This window comes from Bactrocera tryoni, chromosome 4 (assembly GCF_016617805.1).
Source record: "Bactrocera tryoni isolate S06 chromosome 4, CSIRO_BtryS06_freeze2, whole genome shotgun sequence".
In the NCBI taxonomy this organism is placed as follows: domain Eukaryota; kingdom Metazoa; phylum Arthropoda; class Insecta; order Diptera; family Tephritidae; genus Bactrocera; species Bactrocera tryoni.
The window spans coordinates 14655562-14676380 of NC_052502.1; the positions used below are offsets into that span (position 1 = coordinate 14655562).

Here is a 20819-nt window from a genome sequence, read left to right on the forward strand (position 1 = left end):
GGGACGCCTATCATTGTTGCGATGTGAGCCGTGCTAAGAAATAATACTATAATCGACTTTTTTATGCTTGCTGAGCTCGCGCGAAGCCCACAGATACAGCGCACGTTTTTTCACGAATACACGGTAAACCCAGGTCGTTCCCATGCTGATGGAATTCGAGCTTGAGTACCTCCCTAAAAGAAGCCGCACTTCGGAGAAGTACATCTACTGCTACTTTGATGGCTACCACTTTAGCTTGCGCTGCTAATCTGAGACAAGAACGGATTGCAAGCTCCTGACAGAGAACTCCCACGACAAGCTTTCCCGAGAGTTTCGATTCATCCATGAAAAGCTTAATGTGTCTGTTTTCCAGCGACTCCGCCCCACCCACATATCTCTCGAACGAAGATGTTCCGCGGTTACTAAAGGCTTACTAAGGCTATGTAGGTTTGATTTCTCTGGTCGAGAAAAACTCGAACTTAGCACTAAATATATCAAACATAAAAAGTTTTTCTCAGTTCCAGATATACAAGTAGAACAACACCAAGTTTTCGGCTTCCAGGCAGACCCAGCCGATGTTCCCCATGAGCTTTGATTCGTCCTTGAAAAACTTGTTTGAAAGACTCTACAGTGGTCGGGCTATCTGAAACAAAAATGGATTGGGATCTTATGACAAAGAACTCTTCACAACCTTCCCCATGAGCTTTGATTCAACCAAGAAAAAGCTCAATACGCTTCTTCTTCAGCGATTTCGCGCCACTTACATATCTTTCGAATGAAGATGCCGCTAGTAGAATGTTCCTTGGTTACTAAAGGTTTACTAAGGCTAGATTTGATTTCTCCAATCAAGTAAAACTTGAACCCAGTTAAATATATCATATATAAAAAGTTGGAAGACTGGTTTTTCAGTTTCAGGTACAGAATAGCACCAAGTTTTCGGCATCCAAGCATACCGAGCTTTTCATGCTAGGGAGCTGGAGTTAATTGGTTGTTTAAGAAGAGAGATCAATAAAACGTACTCAAGTCATCAGTCTGAAACATGCTGGATTGAACACAAGTTTCTGGCCTCTTGAAAGAACGCTTCAATCAAACAAATACCTAAATTTATGAAAAACATTTTTGACAAAAAAAAAAACAAAATCCGAACGAAGCTTTAAAGCTTCTATTGGCTAAGCTTTCACCCATTTGCTTGAAGAGCTTTAAGAACATTTTAGTAAGAGGCTTAAATAAATATTTAATTATCCCCGCCTTTTTGCACATTTCATGAATTCACTAATGACTCACAAATATTTTCTGCTCCAAACTTCCATTATGCATATTATCCGCTTTAAAGCTTAATTTCCTTTTTGGGGGCAACTTAAGCTATTAAAAGTGCTTTCCAAGTATGAAGTTCAATTAATTGTAAAGTGAACAAACAAAACTTTAAAAAAGGATAATCAAGAAATATTTCTTTTCCAACAGAACGCACAAATAAAATTAAACAAAGCACGAAAAAACTCAAAACAAAAAAAATTGGGAAACACGAAACAAAGCAAAAGCGAACTTGAAAAATGGCCGGAGCCCAAAAAACTGCAATTTCATCCGCAGTTGTCGGTATTTAATTTCAAGCTCACTGAATATTTTCACTTTCAAGCAAAACAGGGAATAACACAAAAACAAAGGACATGGCAAAGCAACAACAACAGCAGTACGCTTTGCGCCTATGGTTGTCAGAAAAAGGAATTTGCAATTAATCAAGTGGCAGCAGACGCTTTAGTGTTCGTGTTCGTGTTGTTGTTGTTGTGCCGCTGAGGAAAAGTTTTGCACAAAGCATTTACCGACGTTGACGCGAGCGAACAAGAAAAGCCCTCGACAACAGCAACAACACAGTTGCCAATGAATAAGAATGGGGCTTTTGGCCAAACTTTAACAATAATAAGGCGTTGGAAATCTTTACTTTATTTTTGTTTTTGCCTCAGCCAAAAGCGTTCATGGCGTTGGTAGCTGAAATGTCGGGAAAGAAAAAGAGTTTGTGCCGCTTTGTGCTCCTGTGCGGTGAGTTAAGCGAGTTAAATGGCGCCGCGGCAATGCTTTTGGGGTTAATAATGCCAAGCGGCGGCTAAAGTCTTCATGTTGAGCGCAATCAATAAGCTGACAAAGCGATTATACGAAGCGGGATAAACAGCAAGGACTGCGAGGCTGTCATAGTATGTAGATTGGTTCAGAGATGATGGCGCTGTAGGAGCAGTGATGAGCTCAGGATTACTTTCCTTTGCAAATCTTTTCTGTGTATTCTGAAGATAAGTCCGAAGGCAGACATATTTTTTTCCTCTATCAAAGTAGATTGTAGATGCAGATTCAGTTTTCGATAAGAATTGAGAGTACTCCAATTATAGCGTTACTTTATTGTTGATTGCAGTTTTCAGAATGAAAGGGACGAGAAATATTGAGAGGATATTGGTTGCTGATGTGATGAAGCTGGGGTACAGCATGTGGAACTACATATTATCAGCTTGATAAGCAACAGCATTCCATTACGTTCTCTTCAAGGGTGATGGATCAACTTTTCGATACCATTTTGTAATGCGACTTGTCCTTTCTTCCATTCGACGAATGCATTCTTTTGAGATCTGAGAACAGCAAACAGTCGCTGGGGGCCAGATCTGGACAATTCGGTGGATGCAAAACCAATTCGAAGCCCAATTCATGGATTTTGCCATCGTTTTCACTGACTTGTGATGTGCGGTACATGTCCTTGATGAAACTGCACTTTCTTTTCTTTAAATGCGGCCGTTTTTCGGCCTTCAAACAGTCCAACAATGCTATGTAATTGTCACGGTTGATAATCCTTTCAAGGTAATCAATAAATATTGTTCCGTTGCTGCGTTTTTCCACGTCTTGCAGCGAGTTCAACGCATTTAGTTCACTTGGATGACGGTCGTTTGGTCTTTTGAATGAAATAATGGAACCAACTTGTCGTTGTTTTGGTCAAAATAGAGCTCGCGCGGCACTCACTTTACGCAGAGCTTAGATAGAAGTTAGATAAAAAATAATTGAGATTTTGCACTGCCACCTATGTTCTATTTTATCTCTTCCTATATCAGATATAGTCACAAAGGTCCAGCACTCTGAACAATTTCATGAGCTTGCTGAGCGCAATGGAGGTGATGTGATCCCTGTCCACGCAGATGGATTCAAGGTAATCCCCTGGTTTCCTCCTAAATCGGAAATTTCAGTCCTTTCACTTTAACCACCAAACTCAATGCTTTGAATGCTAAGGGAAAACGTGAAGAATTTGCGAACTTTTGAGAAAATGTTTTCAAGGTTTATCGAGAATCGTTGGGCTATTTACTGAAGTAGACAGCAATATTTTCGTCGATAAAAAGCTCTTTTAGGCATCCACTGCGTTCACCGTTTTCGTTCTCATTTCATCACATCTAAACTTAGCATACCAATCTTTGATGGCTGAATATAAAGTCAGGGCAGTGTCCAGAAACTCGGCATTCAGCCAAGTTTTTTCTTTAACTATATTTTTTTCTTCAACAGGCGATTCCTTTGTATCCATTCTTTCACAATAATAAGAGTAACTTCACTCAAAATGATATAGTTCACAAAGTAATGATCCGACAACGCCTCTTGAAGGTTAGGACTAACTAAAAACCATCTGGATTTAATTCTAGTAGCGCCATATATGTGCCAGGTGGTGGACTTTTCAATTGACCTTTCTCTTACTCAGTAGCTGCTGACATAACAGTGCTATTTGTGATGTTTACAGTAACTTAAAATATTCATCCCGTCCAAAAAATCTAAACGGATTAACTCAGCAACAGTTCATCGTTGAACTTGATTCAACTTTGCCGATGAAACTCCATCAAGTACCAGTGTTTATCGATGGTATGATGAATTCAATAGAAGTCGCAGATCGCTCCAATACTAATTTCCTTAAGGTCGTCCAAAATCAGTAGTTGTTCTAGAAACTATTGATGTTGTGCGCAAATTGCTGTTCCAAGATTGTCGTCTGACTTATTGTGATATTGAAACAATGCAAGCTCTCACACATCGACTGCAACAACTGCATTTTTAAGCCCCCAAACCATCGGTTTGATGAGTCATCCATCATGTAGGCCTGACTTAGCTCCGAATGACTTCTTTTTATTCACGTACGAACGAAAATAAACTAAGAGCTCAATATTTTTTAACATCTGAAGACGCGGTTGAAGCGTTCAGATCGCATGTTTTGCAGATAACTCAACCAGATTGTCAAAGGTGCTTTTTTAAAAACCATATAGCTTTTTTCTCTGGTCCCGAAATAACAGAGGCAACTTTTTTAAAAATTCTTTTAAACATTTACTAATTAAAGATATTTCAAGGGATGTATTTTTTGTTGACGAACCTGAATTTTTGCTGAGTTTCAAAATAAGTTTTGTAGAAGAGATTTTACTGTCTGTTCTGGCTATTCAGCAAATTCGTATGACCACTCCGAGGATCCCGTTTTGACTAAATTGAGGATATGAAAGCTGAATCGAAGAAAGCTCTGTTGGCCATCACGACGAAGAATTTTTCCAAGTGCTATGATGACTGGAAATTTAGTTGGCAATAGCGTATTGCAGCCGGAGGAGATTACTTTGAAGGAGATGGAATGGTGAAAATTCACCTTTCAATATGATCACAGTAGTACTTTAAAATTTTATTTTTTATTTAATTTAGCAAAATTATATATCAATACAAGCTTATTTCTACTTTAAACTCCAACTACGAAGTTGTTTGCTTGAAAACTGCAGTGAAACAAATTTATATATTCTTAATGGAATTTACACCCAAGTTAACCCACTTATAAAAATATATATATATAGGTATATAACAGTATACAAAACTTAGTTAAAACTCTATACAATCAACTTGCCTTCACAGTTTTGATACCGATTTGAAGTGCTCTTGCGCCTAAAAGCATGCACACCATCGACATTCGTGGCAACCTGTGCGGAAACACTGAAGATATTGATTACAAAGGAAACTCCTTTCACTCCTCACACAAATACTTACATGTGTAGATGCGAGTAGGTGGCGAAGTATGAACTTTTTCAACGTCTAGATGTCTACACACATACATATGTACATAAACACAGTTACATATAGTTACTTGTAAATTGCAAGTGAGCTTACAATGTGATATTCATCGAATTGTTTCAAGTGTAAAAGGAAAACAAAAGAAAGTTTGCATCTAGCGGAGTATACTATATTCTAGTTATACATTAGAAAATATTCAAATAAGAATAATTAAATTTCAATATATTTGAGATAGCATTTTTTGACAAAATTTAGAATTTAGTGTATTGATTTTTCTTCTAAAGTTATCTCTAGTCCAAAAACCATAAAAAAACTAAATTTTGATTTCCGTTTCGTAGTAGTTATCCTCATCGACTCCGAAACAGCGTTTCGATCAAAAACATGTTGAAAGTTTTGCAACGCTGAATGGAAGCCGATATCACTAAGTTCTAGTTTAGACTGGTTCTTGATATAGGATGATCCATTTCGAGGTTCCCTACTTAAAAACAAAGCACAGAAAATTCAAATTTAATGGGGAGTGTTTATTATAATAACTCGGCTATAATCGCGTAAGCGGTGTCTACGCCAATTAGAAGAAGAAGTTTATTATAATTTGATAGAACATGCTTTGGCATTTATTTTTTGAATATTATGTCTTTCAAATTTTGACCCCACCTACGTCTCAGATGTTCCATCCGTTGAGTTCAATTTTTGATGACTCGTTCCAGCATTTCGACCAGTAACTGGCGAAGTACATGCGTGATGATTTGTTCCAAGCCCTAAATCGCAGTGGGATTGTCCACAAAGACTTTAGACTTTACATATCCCCACATGAAGAAGTCTGACGGTGTGATACCGGCTCAAAACGTGAAATTATCTGCTCACCGAAGTGTTCTCTTAATAAATCCATTGATTGCTCCGATGTGTGGGAAGAAGGGCCGTCTTGTTGAAACCAATTGACGCCGAGCTCACGAGCTTCAATTTCAGGCATCAAATAGTCGGTTATCATGGCGCGATAATGGTCGTCATTGACGGACACGTTCTCACCGGCATCAGTTTTGAAGAAATATGGCCCGATGATTCCACAGACCCACAAACCACACCAAACCGTTGTTTTTATCTGAATAAAATACCAACTCTTGAATCTCTTCAGTTTGCTTTTCATCCCAAATACGGCAACTTTGATAGTTTAAATACTCATTGGGCCAGAAATGGACTTCATCGTTGAATCAAATTTGGATCGAAAATGTCGGAACTTCTAGGAACTTTTCAACAGCCCATAGAGCGATGCGATGTTGCTTGTCGAGTTCAGTTCTTGCACAAGCTATATTTTGCACGTTTTCAATTTAAGATCTTGTCAGTCCGAGTTGCTGCGAATGGCGCCGAATCGACACTGCAAAGTCTACGTGTACACTCTCAGCCTCGGCTGCTATAGTTTCGTCACTTCGTGCTGGCGTTGTCTATTCGGTCGAATATTATCCAATTGAAGGCTAGGTTTCAAGTTGGGTGATGATGTTGCGAATAGTACGCTCAGTAAGCCGATTATGTTGACCATAAGTTAACAGAAGCTCCCGAAACACATCCTTTACAGAAGTCAGAGATCTTACTGGCAACGTTGAAATATCGGAAGGATCAGTGAAAACCATTTTGAAAGATAAATTGGGCATAAGGAAAGTGAAAGCACGATTGGTTCGAAAATTACTCTTTTTTTTGGTCGCGTTAATGTCTGTATAACAGTGCTTTCCTATTACCAGGATGTCATGAAACGTGTCATTACTGGCGATGAGTCTTAAATTTATGCTCACGACCCGGAAACAGACAATCAATCGGCCGTATATTATGGCAAAGGTGAGCTGAAGCCGAAAAAAACACATCAAAACAGGTAAAAATCAGTGTTGGGTATTCAGCAAACTCAAACGACCCCTCCGGGAAAACAGTTTTGAGTCAATTGAAGAGATTAAATGTGCATCGATAGACGCTTCAAGGCTATTCCGGAAGTTGACCCTCGAGGATTGGAAAAAACGTTAGCATAAGTGTATTAGGGCCTAGGTGGATTATTTTGACGGGGACCACAAAGATTTTGAAGAAAAAATAAGAATTTTAAAATTGTGAACAAAGTCTTACTATTTTTTGCTCATAGTGGTAGGTTGATTTTAATCGACAAATTCGAAAGGATAGTTTTTGGCTCACCCTAATATCATGTAATTTTTTATAATAAATAAAAAATGCGGCATAAGCTATAACCACACTTTTCTCTCATTTTCTCTATTTTCCGATTCCACTTTGGCTCGTCAATGTCAAATGCAACGCTGAATGTGAATACGCGTACCGTTATACCGTTAATTGTCAACGCGATTGCAGTGCATTGGCAATAATAATGGTAAGCACAACTACAACAACAACAATTGCTGCTGGACAACCAACGAGTAGCTCAAATCATCATTCACATCATCAGCAACAGCAACAACAACAACAACAACAGCAATCAGCGGCAGCGGCGACACTAGGCTCGACAACCGCAAACACAACTGCAACCGCAAACAATTCCAATTACCAGAGATCAACATCCCAGCAACAAAACCAACAACAACATCAACAGCAGCAGCAGCACACACAATCATATTACCATCCATCATCGTCAGCGGCACAGCACAGCTATTACAACTCATTAGCATTAAACGGTGTTGGTGGCAACAGCAACAACAACAACAATACCAGCAACAGCAGCAGACACAACAACAGCAAAAGCAGGGTTACAACAAAAACCGCTAGCGCACTAAGTACCGGCGGCAACGTAACGGGGCAGGAGAGTGTGGTTGTTGTTGGCGACCACAATACAACACACCAGCAGACGCGACCTTCACCGACAAGCTACAACGGTGGTGGCAGTGGCAACGCAATTGACGACAGCCAGCCCAGCAGCAATAGCAGCAGCGCTACACCCACAACAACAACAACAGTAACAGCAACAACAACAAATAAATTGACAAGAACATTGGAGGAGGAAACCGCAAGCGTTGAGCCGCAGCCACAAAGTCATGAAACGACAAGCGACACAAAGTCACCGACAGCAACAACAACAACAGCAGCAACTGTAAATTTATCGCAAGCGTTACTCTCGAGCTCGCCGCCACTGCTAAACGATCAAATTTCGTTGTTGTTTCCCAAGTGTAGACCACGTCAGTTGTCGCCCAACGGCAGCCAGCCGACAGTCAGTCGCAACAGCAGCATTCCCAGCAAAAGTCAGAGTCAAGAGCACAGCGCGACTTACAAGCAACGCGTGAGTACGACCTTTGACCGCGACATCGTGTACGGTGAGTCCGTGGAGAGCACACGAGCCGCCTCACAGCCACCGCCACAAGCGCCAGTGAACTACTACAAGAGCGTCAACATTATCACGCAATCGCCGCCGCCACCCTCAACGTCTTCGGTCTCATCCGAATCGCTGTCGTCGGTGACGCCGCGCATTTCGACTAATCCCTTCCTCAGTCACAACGACAGCGTGGAGGACAAACCATTGACGCGCGCCACGCGCACACAGCACAAATTCGCCGACGAAGATAAGAGCAACGCGAGCGGACGTCGTACGCGCAACGACAAACGTCACGAAGGTCACTACAGCGACGTCGTTGACGACGACGACATCTTAAACGACAGCGCGCATATAGAAGACGAAGAGCTACCAGTGCCCTCGTATCCGCCTACATTCTACTATCACACGGAAACTAAACATTCGCAGGGTCCAACGCGTCAGCGCCACCATCAGACCGGCGATAACAGCAACAGTTACGAAATGCCGCGCAAACGCGCCAGTTACGGATCGCACCACCATCCCTCACAGCAGTCGTATGGGCATTTTGTGAACTCCTCAACACAACAGCAACTGCAGCACAAACAGTCCAACAATCATAATGGTGCGAACGCGGCTGCTGGAAACTTGAACCAGAATCCCTTCATTAAGGACGGCAACTACTGGGACACCGTACGTCATGGTAATACAAGTGAAGTGCTGACCGATAATGCAGATACACGCTTGCCGTCGCACTATAACGAGCTGGCCGATGCGGAGGAGCAACACGTTATGGGAACACCTATGGGCACACAGTCGTCAGATTTCGGTTCCACAGCGTCGACGAGTGGACCGATTGCTACTGCAGCACACATGAGCTCGGTTCGGCGCTCATATCACCAACAACAACAGCAGCAGCCTTACACCAACTCCAGCTATAATATGTCGACGCGGCAGCATCACCAACAACAACACCAGCAACAACAGCACATTAGTCGCCTTGGACGCAACACGATGGAAGCTCCAGCTGGCGAGCAATTCGCCGAAACGACTACCAAACGCGGCTACCACGCGAAGCAACATCAAATGCAAAGGCAGCAACAACAACAGCAACATAATAGTCTACAAGCCGTGCAGGATTCGTGCGCGGAGGGTCTCACACCATTAGCCAGTCATTACTTGTACGGCAGTAAAACATCGCTGGACCAACAACAGCACGTAATTAGCGTGAGCGATAACAGTATACTCGTAGAACGGGAAATAAGAGAGCGTGACCGTGAACAAAGGGAACAGCGTAAAGTGGCCGCAGCTTACGGTGAATGGGAAAGAGAGAGAGAACGTGAACGCGAGTGGGAGCGAGAACGCGACAGGGAAAGAGAGCAGCGCGGTCGGGAGAAGGAGAAAGGCAGAGAACGCGAAAAGGAACGTGAATATGAAAGAGAACAAGTACGCTGCAGAGACCCCTATCCAGTCGGACCCCAGCACTATCAAGCGGTAAAACATCGCAACTCTATGAAAAATAGTAATCTAGGTGATACAAATGGACATAATAGTGTGACTAACAATGGCGAGATGGTGGTCTTCGACGACATAACCGAAAGTTGGCAAAGTGAGTATATATATTTAAGTTTGGTCGACTATCCTAAGACTAAAAAAAATTATATCACCAACTTCAAAAAGATAAAACTGAATGCTATCACAACAGTAACTTCATTCTTAACTCCTTGTAATAGTTCCAAAAATAGATTTTGCTTCTAACCATCGAAGGTAAAAAATCCCTAGATAAGCCCTTACTTTCAATCTGAGCCAAAAGCATTATAGGAATTTCCTTAACTAATCTTCATGGGCTCTTTTGGAGACTCGATTAGGGGCACTCATAATTTCGGAGGTTTAGTACTTGAAATGACTCTTTACAGGTCTAATCATTTATAACCTGAAGGAATGTTTTACTGTTTTGACTATGTTTGACGTAAAATGTGGAGTATAGACATCAAAAGATAAATGGAGAAGAGATCGAAAATTTAGTAAGAATTCCTGAAAACTCCAGTGTGTAATTCTGAGCTTTTCTTCGAACCCTAAATCGGTTTCACCCACCTAGCATACCTCAATGTGATTTCTAAGAAACTAAAATTATCATTTTAATTTATAGAAATAATGCTAAAAGGGTATTAAACAGATGGAGCTCAAGAAATCCGTAGTTTAGAAGAGACTGTACACACATTACAATAGAGTTGCCATCTTTTGAACAAATTAAACTAAGAAATATTTAAAAAAAAATTGTCAAACATAGCAAAAGTTTTAAGAAAGTGTCAGTAGAGTCTGCATTAAAAGCATATTTTATAATAAACTTGCCACCTAATGGGAAAAATAAAAACATTACAAAATGCTTTTCAAATACAAGGGTTTTAAGAAAGTGTTTCGGAAAATGCTCAAAAAATTTTCATTTTAGAAATTTTTTAAAATAGAGTTGCCACCTTTGGATTAAATTTAACCTATAAATATTTAGAAATGTCAACCACAACCATCCCGAAAATGTCAACAAAGTCTTCATTTAAAACATATTTTTAAATAGAGTTGCCACCTAAATAAAAAGTAAATATATTACAAATGTTCTTTTAAACGCAAGGATTTCAGGAAAGCTTTTCGGAAAGTGAGAAAATTCCTAATTTAGCTATACTTCAATTTAAAGCATATTTCAGAACAGAGTTGCCACCTTATGGGGAAAAATTATTTTTTTTGCAAATTCAAGAGTTTTAAGAAAATTCTCCGAAATTTTGCATTGCTAATATTTTTTAAAATAGAGTTGCCACCTTTGAAAAAATTTAACCTATAAATCTTTTAAACTTAACAAAGCCAATCCAAAAATATAAGCAAAATCTTAATTTAACTTTTTAATAGAGCTGCCACCTAATTAAAAAATTTAAAATATTGCAAAATGCTTTTTTAACGCAAGAATTTCAAGAAAACTTTTCGGAAAGCGTGAGCAAATTTTTAATGTAGATATTTTTTTAAATAGAGTTGCCACCTATCTAAAATTATTTTAAATACAAAATATCCTTCAAAACTTTGAAAAATTTCCACTCTTTCCGCCACAATAATCCGCTTAAAACTATTCATTTTGCTGCCAAAATGTACTTCAGCCAACAATGCAACAATCGAGTTTCATCCCTCAACTAAACCTTTTCCTTGCCACTTGCAGACTTGAGAGTAACAACCGACACAAGTGCCCCCACAATCTCACCTGCGTCGACACGACAGCAACTTCAGCAACAACAACACCACAGACAGCCCACATCCTTGACACTGGTCGATGATAACAAAGACGACTATGCAGAGGAAGACCTCAACGAACAGCATGGCGTTGTGGAGATAACCGGAAGTCACAACACAAGCAACAATAACACGTCAATAATGTATAAGGATCATCCAAAGAGATACTTGGATCGAAGTAGCTACACAATGCGCGCAGTCGAGACGCGACACGGCATCATAGGTGAGTTGGAGCTAAGTGATCTCATGCGCCTACATAGTTTACTATTATTACTATCCATTTATATGCAGAATACGAAGGTTCACCACGTCGCATTGGCGGTCAGGCAGTTGTTGTCGTGCCTGCCGGAATCGAAGACGAAGCTGAAGCGCCCTCCGCTGCCGAGGAAGAAGTGGAAGCAGATGCGACCGTGTCGAATGCGCAGCAAACGCATAGCCAACAACAGTTGACAAAGACAGCGACAACAACAAACGCCTCCAATAATGGCGGTGGTGGCGGAGGAGGCAACAGTCAACATACCAACGCTACAACAACCACGCACAATTCACCACAACAGCAATACCCGGCGCGGCCCGGTTTTCCACAGGTAAAGCACTACTATTATAAAACTCCTTCGACTTAGTTCGCTCTCTGCCCTCACTTAATATTTTACGCTTTTACATTGCAGCGTATTATTTCACCGCCGCGTGAGAGCACTCCACCAATTGTGCTGCTGAGCCACAGCATTTCTAAACACCAGCAACAACAGCAACAACAGGATTATCAGCAACCACAAACGCTGCCACAACGGCAATCTTCACCGCCCACAACTTGCACTTTGGACAATAACGCCGAGGACACGAGCAATGATGTCTCCGAGATAGGCACAATTTCCGATTTAACCACACCGGAGGCTATTTCCACATCGGGTATACCGACCACGCCCACATTCACCATCGAATCGCCGGCGGTTAACGCGTCGAATACCACAACAATGCCGCCAAGTGCGAGCAATGCGGCTTGCAAGCCGTTGACGGCGATCGGTAGCAGCGCCTTCAGCATACCAACTAAGTCTTCGACGTTTGACTACCTCTATGAATTCTCCGAGACGCGCAAGGTGCTCGAAGAGTTCTTCAAGTGTCCATCGATGGACGATCGACCGATTGAGAATGGCAGCGATGTCGACAGTGTTGTAAGTTGTTTAAATGGAGAGATCATTATTATAGAAAAAAAACATCGTTCGAGGTCCAGAAAAATAGACAAGGATTGCATAGCGACCTTAGGTTTATTGTGCCCAATCGAGGTCCAACCTAAGTTTAGTAGTGGTATTACACTCGCCTAGATCTAGAAGTGTATGCTTGAACCTGAAGAAGCAAAGTTGAACCACACAGCGTTATTTAAGCCTCAAAGAAATTGATTCTAAAGAATATGTCTTTGATCTCTTTAGTGAGCTTCACTAAAATTTTAGTATGGCTCGTATCAAATCAAAATTTTATGGGGAACCCAAGCTGATGAATAACCCCAATTCTTGTGACTCTCGGCTGTCATTGCAATTCTGCAGATCTAAGCTCTATTAGATCAAATTTTCATAAAAAAGCTTAGATTGATAAATATCCCTAATTTACAATCCTCTTCGACATTGCTGAGGCCTCAATTTTGTCTAACTTGAGAAATCCACACCCAGCTCAGTCTGATAAAGGACTGAGCTTTACCAAATTGGTATCAGACTAACCACGTTTTTGAGATTTTAGCTTTTGACCTGGAATTTACCAAGAACTCAAACTGACGAATAGTTCGCTCTGCGCTTTCTCCTTGTTATTTTCAAATTTTTGATAGAATTCTAGTCTGGATAAGCGTATCTTCATCCAATATTTTGGAGTTGACTAAAATCGGTCGTAAATTTGGTAGACAAAATTTAACCATTAGTATATCATTGACCCTGAATCTATGCGTCTACCTTCAAACCCAAATTAATCCAAATATTGACTGCATAAAGGACAAAGCTCCCGACTCACCTTAATGCTCATTTCCTCCATATCCTCCTGCAGATTTGTGGGATTCGCCTCCTCGGATCCTTGAATGTAAACTGAAATAAAGTCGACTTCGGTTGAAAATCGTCCATAACCTCAAATTTCAGTCTCAATAACTTCACTGCTGCTTCGTTCTAACAAACCCCGCTTCATAATTCTTATAATGACCATTCGAATAACTCGCTTGCTTTCGATTTTTACTTGCAGGATATCCAATACGAATTCCATAGCAATCTGGATCATGGTGACGACGATGAATTAGACTCACCGTCCAATGTGAATATCGATGCCGACGAAGACGAAGACGACGAGGACGAAGAAGATGACGACGACGATGATGATGACGGCTTAATGGGTGTAGATATGGATGGTATACAGCCACAACAACACCACCATCAATTACAACAACAACATAACAACCAAATGCGTCAACTGCAAACAACAATACAACAACGCAACAATCAGCGTGAAACACAAATACATTTGCAAACATCACCAACACCCACACTGTATCGTCAACAACAGTCGCAACAACAACAACAACAACAACAACAGCAACAATATTTGCAGCAGCAGCCATCGCAACCGTTGCAAACTCCTCAGGACTCACGTCAAAGGAAAACACACTCGCAACGTCAGCAACAACAACTCAATAACAGTAGCAATAATAGCAACAGCAATAGCAACAACTATAACAATTCGACAAATGCACATCGGCGCCGCTTTACCGCTAGTCCATTGATGCGCGACTTCGACTTCTTTTTGGACTCGGCCAGTCGCAGCAGCGGCGAACAATTGGACCAACAGGATGGCGTCAATCATAATCAATTGGACACACCGGGTACTTACCGTTATTCGCCAGAGACAACGGACTACGATTCGAATTGCGGCGATTTGGACAGTAAGTCATAGGTTATAAAAATAACTGTTAATTATTGTTCTAGCACTATAAGATCATCTCCTGATAGTTTTGGAGGTTGTCGATGCATATGAAAGGATATAAATACGTCTACAGTCCATTTAATTTGGACGAACTTAAGGAGAAAGGTCTGATCCGATACCGTACTCAGATCCCTAATTCCTGTATCCCGATGCTTAGGTCGAACTTCTGATGAAATGTCGACCGTGGGTCGTCTGATCCGAGACTTCGCTGAAATGTCGATCGTGGGCCATCTGACCTGAAATCGACACCCAGCTCCCGGTTCCAAGCTCCTGAACTTCGATACTTAGGTCTAACTTCAAGAAAAAGTTCGATAGTGAGTCATCTTATCCGAGACCGTATCCCGATCCCTAACAGCTGCCTCCAGATGCTTGGGTCGGATTTCTGATGAAAGTTCGATTGAAGATCATCTGATCCGAGACCGATTCCCTACTCCCGATTCTTAGCTCCTGTATCACGATGCTTAGGTCTAACTTCAAGAAAAAGTTAGATGGTGGATCATCTGATCTGAGACCGTAACCCGATGCCTAGCGCCTGTACCCGGATGCTTAGTGGGCAACTGGCAACATCTTCTCAAATTTAGACAGTTATTTAAAAACTTCTAACTTTTCACGAAGCCTCGGGACCGCATGAATTTTATTCCATTGTCTTTATGTGATAGCCTTTTGGAATATACTACCATTCTATTCACTTTACAGGTCTCTCCGGTGAAATCAATGGCGTTTCGACATCTTGCTCCAACTACACAAAATATTATGCCTCCAGCATGCCGGTACTTGAGGATGGCTTATCGTCGGGTCACACCTCCGACACGGAGAATCAAAATAATCTCAACAATAATTTGCAGCAACCGAGTGCCGCGATACATCACAACCCCATCGGTAGTGGTGGCATATCGATGTTGATGGATATGAAACGTTTGTCCACCAACAACAGTATAAATAGCATGAATAATCTCACCATCTCGACAACCGATGGCGGTGGTGGTGGTGTTGGCGGCGAGCCGCGTAACAACTCAATATCGTCGAATATTATGCACGATACGACATATTTGCATAAAAACGATAGTCCCACATCGGCACTGGGTATGCACGAGGATTCTGGACGCGAGTCGGTGCGTTCGAGCACGAAGCGTGATGGACGCGAACGCGAGCTGCTCGGTCAGAGTCCAACCAGCAACAGCAATAATAAAGTATTCAAGAATATCGATCCCGAGTTGGACTCACTTTACTCGATAAGTATGACTTATGCATGTTTTTCCACCCATTTAAATTGAGGCTGTATACTAAAATCATATTTTTTCACATAACCGCAGGTATTTTCCATCGTCCCGACATGGTGCAGATGACGCCACCACCACCGGCACCCGCACCGCACCGCAAACCGAACATACTCAGTCCGGAGCCGGAGATACTACAGCCCACGCCCTACAAAGACAACAACTCGCACGGAGCGCCACCGCCGAGCACCACATCGCCCATAAACGCACTGGGCACAGCGCTCGGCTCTAACAGCGGTAGCGGCGTCACATCGGTGGCCTCGGCCATCAGCTCAACACTCAACCGCAACAAACTACACAGCGCACAGCATCAGAGCGGCAGCAGCAATGCACCGTCGGTGCTGAGCAATGCGCTACGCGCCACCAACCAATCGCACACGCAAACACAACTGCTGCCAACCACGCAAACGTTGTCATCCACACAGTCACAGTCACAATCGCAAACGCAATCACAACCGCCACCACCACCCATACCCGAACGCAGCATGCCGCGTACGCCTTCGCCTGTGATGAACTCGCCCGTTTGGCTGCCACGCCATTTGGATAATAGCGCCAACAAAAGTCTGCTCGCCTCCTCGCCGGGACATCATTCGAAGAATTTGAGCGCCGACGAAGATGATGTCGACACCGATCTCGAGACGGATCGCCTGCTTGGTCATCAGCGGCTCGACGATCAGGGTTACTATGATGAAAACAAGTCGTGGGAGTCGCGCAAGCCACGCTCTTCGTTGCTCTCGAAAATCTCACCCAAACAAATGGCGAGCACTAAGACACGCAACGGCTACAATGCCTTGCTCTCGACCATGCCCGAAATCCCACCGCCAATACCACCGAAAAATTCCACTAGCAAATTGCTCGACATTGACGGTTCCATGTCGTCGTCGGAGCACAGCGACAAGTCGCCGTTGAAGTCTATCGATGTGCAAGACTGCGTCGTGGGTATGGGCAGTCCGGGCGGCTCCGATGGCTCCGCCTGCATCAGCGCTAACTCGAAGAAAGAACTCGATTTGTCGACGATCAACTCAAATGGCTTGGCGAATAGCGGCGGCAGCAACAGTGGCAGCGGCAGCGGCAGTGGTAGCGGTACTGGTAGTGGTGGTGTTGGTGTTGGTGGTGGCATCGGCCTCCTTGGCACCGGCAATGCGAACGGCAATGTTGGCGGCAACGTCAGTGGCAATGGCAGCGGTGTCGGTGTGAGCGGCGGTGGCAGTGGTGGCGGCGGTCACAGCAGCTCCGCTGGCTCCAATAGCACCAGTGGCGAGAAAAAAGTCAAAAAGAGTAAGAACAAAGAAGGTAAATGTATTGGGTTTATCTTCGCGCAAGTAGTGTCGTTATGCCAATTTTAGTCAACGTTGTTGTTGTTACTATTAGAATAGCATTGTTGTAAATGGGCGTGCAGCAGCCGCGCGAGTTCAATTATTAGTTAGAAGCGCTGAAATTTGCCGAAGTATCCGAAGTAGCCGAAGTAGCCGAGTCGCTCGCGCCGCTGCCGAACACTGCAAATGAGTTCGTGTAGAGTTTCCGATAATTTTCATCAAAATTGCATCAAACAAATTGTTGTAGTAGTCTCGATATATAGTATATTTTTCCAAATTCTCTGGTATGTTCGTATATGTTATTTTTGTTCGTTTGTTTCGAAGTTCGTTGGTAGTGTTCGTGTTTGACCGAGTGACGCCCATTTGCAGTTGTTATTTTTTAATTTGTACAACACGATCGATCGTCGATTTTCTATTTCAACTACATTCTTCTAGTACAACTGAGATATTTTCAACATTCTGCTAATCTGTAATAACTCTTTATTTTTGCATGCGTTCCGTTACGTTTCGTTTTCTGACGAACAAAAAATAAACAAAAACAAACAATTATGTAAAACTGCTTTCAAACCGCCGCATACTTTGTAAGATAATATTTCTAAATGTTTTTTATATTATATACATAGAAACTTATATACTTTTAGTGTAGTGACCGTGACGGCGATGAATGAGGGAGTAAGAAGAAAAAAGAAAAAAAATAGGAAACTTCACTGTTAAATTTATTAGAGATTAAACTTTTGAAAATATATAATATTTAATTTTTGAATCGATTTTATATCAATAATCGACTATTTTAAACTATTAGTTCGATTTTCGATAAATATCGATTATTATCTAATTATTAGTTCGACTTTTTAATCAAAAGTATATCATACTAGTTTTTTGGTGATTTTTTTATCAATAATCCATAATCGATTATTTGTAACTATTACTTCCAAAATCGATAAAAATCGTTTATTATCTGATTATTACTTAGACTTTTTAATCAGTAATAATAATTTTTGTCTGGACTAAACGCTCAAATATAGATTATTGTCTAATTATTATATCGACTTTTTTAATCGATAATAATTTTAATCTCAAACAAACGTTCAAATCTGAAAATGTTGCAGTTTAGCATTATATTTTGACCGCCTACTAAGTAATCGGTTATTATCTAATTATTATTTTGACTTTATTAATCGATAATTATTACATCTCAACTAAACGCTGGCATCTCAAATTTTTGCACTTTAGCAATATAATTTTGACCGCCTACTGTAATCGATTATTATCTAATTATCGCCTACTAAGTAATCGATTAATTTTAACCACCATTTCAACAGTTGTAAACAATTACTCGACTTTATTAATCGATAATAATGATATATTTATTTCAACTAAACGCTCAAATCTTAAAATTAAGATAATTTTTAGGGTCTACTAAGTAATCGATTATTTTTTAACTATTATTTCGATTATTGGAAACGATTACTCGACTTCAGTTATCGATAATACTTTTTATCTCATTTAAACGTTCAAATCATCTACTGTTGCAGTTTTCCTTTATTATTTTTTTTTTGTGTTTTAGTGGTGTGTAATAATAATCGATTATTTTTTCAACTCTTTACTTTTTAATTACAATTAAACCGATTGACATTTTTAGCTAAGCATATTTTTTGAAAATCCAAACCGATTATTTTTGAATACGAACGCATGAAATGTTTGATTGATAAATTTAATCAGATAAACATCATAAAAATTTTAAAAATAAAAGTAGTATTGAAAAAATCGATTATTTGAATTTATCAATAATTTTTAAAATGATCGAAAGATAAATCGGGTTTCTAAAAAATATAAAAAAGTAGCATATAATAATGAAAAAAAATATCGATTGCTTGTACGCACTGAACTTGTCGATAACTTTTAGAAATCGCTTGATTATGAATGATTTTGTAGTGTTTGCTTAATAATAAATTTTTAAACAGAATTAATTGGTTTAAAAAAGAAATTAATGGGTAAAAAATATTGGATAAACGAAAATGGATACGATATTTTTATAAATGGTTTAATTGCATCATTAAATTTATCTACTTATCCATAGAAGATTGTATAAAAATTAATATGCTGAAAACATGGATATTTACTTTTCGAAAATTTGTTTACAATTAATTGTTTATCGTTTTTCGATCAATTTTTGAAATTAAATATTTATCGTTTTTGAAATTAAAAAATAAATACATATAAAATATACAAAAAGACAATAACTTCTTCATTCGATAAATTTTATCATTTATCTTTTCACATCTCTAATACAGTATGTAAGGGACTAACAGTCTTTCTTGTTAAAAACTCATTTTCGGCTTGAAATCAAAAAAATATATATAATAGATAATAGATAATGTCATTAATCGAATTTAAACGGTCGATAATTTTTTTTTATGCATCAGTACACATCTCTAACATAGTATATGAAAATCATAGTTATATAAGCATCAAAACGGTCCTTCTTGTTTGAGTTTATTTATTTTATTTTATTTTATTTTATTTTTTTCAAAGCCAAAACAAAGTGTAAGAAAATCAACCATCACTCCTACTCGAAACATTGCGTCACGGTCACTTAGAATTGCTTTATATTAGAAACTTTGCTCTAATTAAATAAAAAATCAAAAAAAGTAGACAAAAATCTATAATTAGTTATTTAAATCTCTAACATAATGCCACTTTTGTCACCCGCTAACCTTAAACAAAAATCAACCCTGTTCAACAAAAATACGCATTCTCACACGCTCTCGGCCGAAAACAGGTGGCGCAGTGCTTATCGAGGGCGTACTCTTCCGCGCCAAGTATCTTGGTTCCACACAGCTGGTGTGTGAGGGCCAACCCACGAAGTCGACGCGCATGATGCAAGCCGAAGAGGCGGTTTCACGCATTAAGGTGAGTCCTTACATCAATTTTTACCAACAAAAAAGTGTTTAATGTTAGTTTGAATTGGCTAGATCTTGCTAATCATGAGTACATTAAATATGCATGATGTAAATTTTTAGACCAACAAAATCGAAGACTAAGTATTTTGTGTAATTTATTGAAATATTTATCGTAGTTTTTAAGTAAGAGCTTGTTAAAATAGTAAGGGGCTATAAACTTCCTTATAAACTTAGGTTAGGTTAATATGGTAGGCCAATGAGCCACGCATAGACCAGTTTTGGTCCTTTGCGAAATCATATGGAGTTCAATTACTAGTTCAATGAGGCGTAATCAGCCTTTAAGATGTATGCGCTTAAGACGAATTCTAACAGAATCTGTGGCCTAACAGATCCGAACTCAAACATATCAAGAACAGAAAAGTACTGAAGTGACGAATCGAAAACGACTACTCCATCTGATTCCCATTTCTTCATTCTCTGATTGGAATTCAGCGAAAACTTTTCTTCATACCTTGGTTATTGGAAATGAATATTTTATGTACGTATTCAGACTAATCCAGTTAGGCTCCCTAAGTACAACAATTCAAGAAATTTTTAAAAACATATGATATTTTCACAGTAAGAGCTTCTTGCCATAAGAATTTTGACCTATTCAAATTCCCACTTCGACGTATTTCCGATAACGATCCTTAAGAAGCCGCTATATCTCTTGGCGGTACCAGCTGGTTCTCTATAGTCTTGAGGAGAACACTTTTAGGGTCAGAAAGTTTAAGGCACAGACTTTGACCGTCTTTGTTTTATGCAAGAC

General features: G+C 40.2%; 1 protein-coding gene across 6 annotated transcripts in view; it reads left to right on the plus strand.

Moving 5' to 3' along the window:
* Window positions 1-20819, plus strand: part of LOC120774365 (AF4/FMR2 family member lilli) — a 189448-nt gene that overhangs the window by 164808 nt on the left and 3821 nt on the right. For 3 of the 6 annotated variants that reach the window (XM_040103956.1, XM_040103957.1, XM_040103955.1), the window contains 8 exons: window positions 7366-9902; window positions 11493-11786; window positions 11855-12150; window positions 12232-12735; window positions 13781-14474; window positions 15212-15751; window positions 15829-17085; window positions 19891-20021. In XM_040103956.1, the coding sequence (XP_039959890.1) occupies window positions 7382-9902; window positions 11493-11786; window positions 11855-12150; window positions 12232-12735; window positions 13781-14474; window positions 15212-15751; window positions 15829-17085; window positions 19891-20021 (6237 nt within the window). In that variant the 5' untranslated portion in view covers window positions 7366-7381. The remainder of the gene's footprint in view (window positions 1-7365; window positions 9903-11492; window positions 11787-11854; window positions 12151-12231; window positions 12736-13780; window positions 14475-15211; window positions 15752-15828; window positions 17086-19890; window positions 20022-20819) is intronic. The other 3 variants (XM_040103958.1, XM_040103959.1, XM_040103960.1) reach the window with 3 other exon arrangements.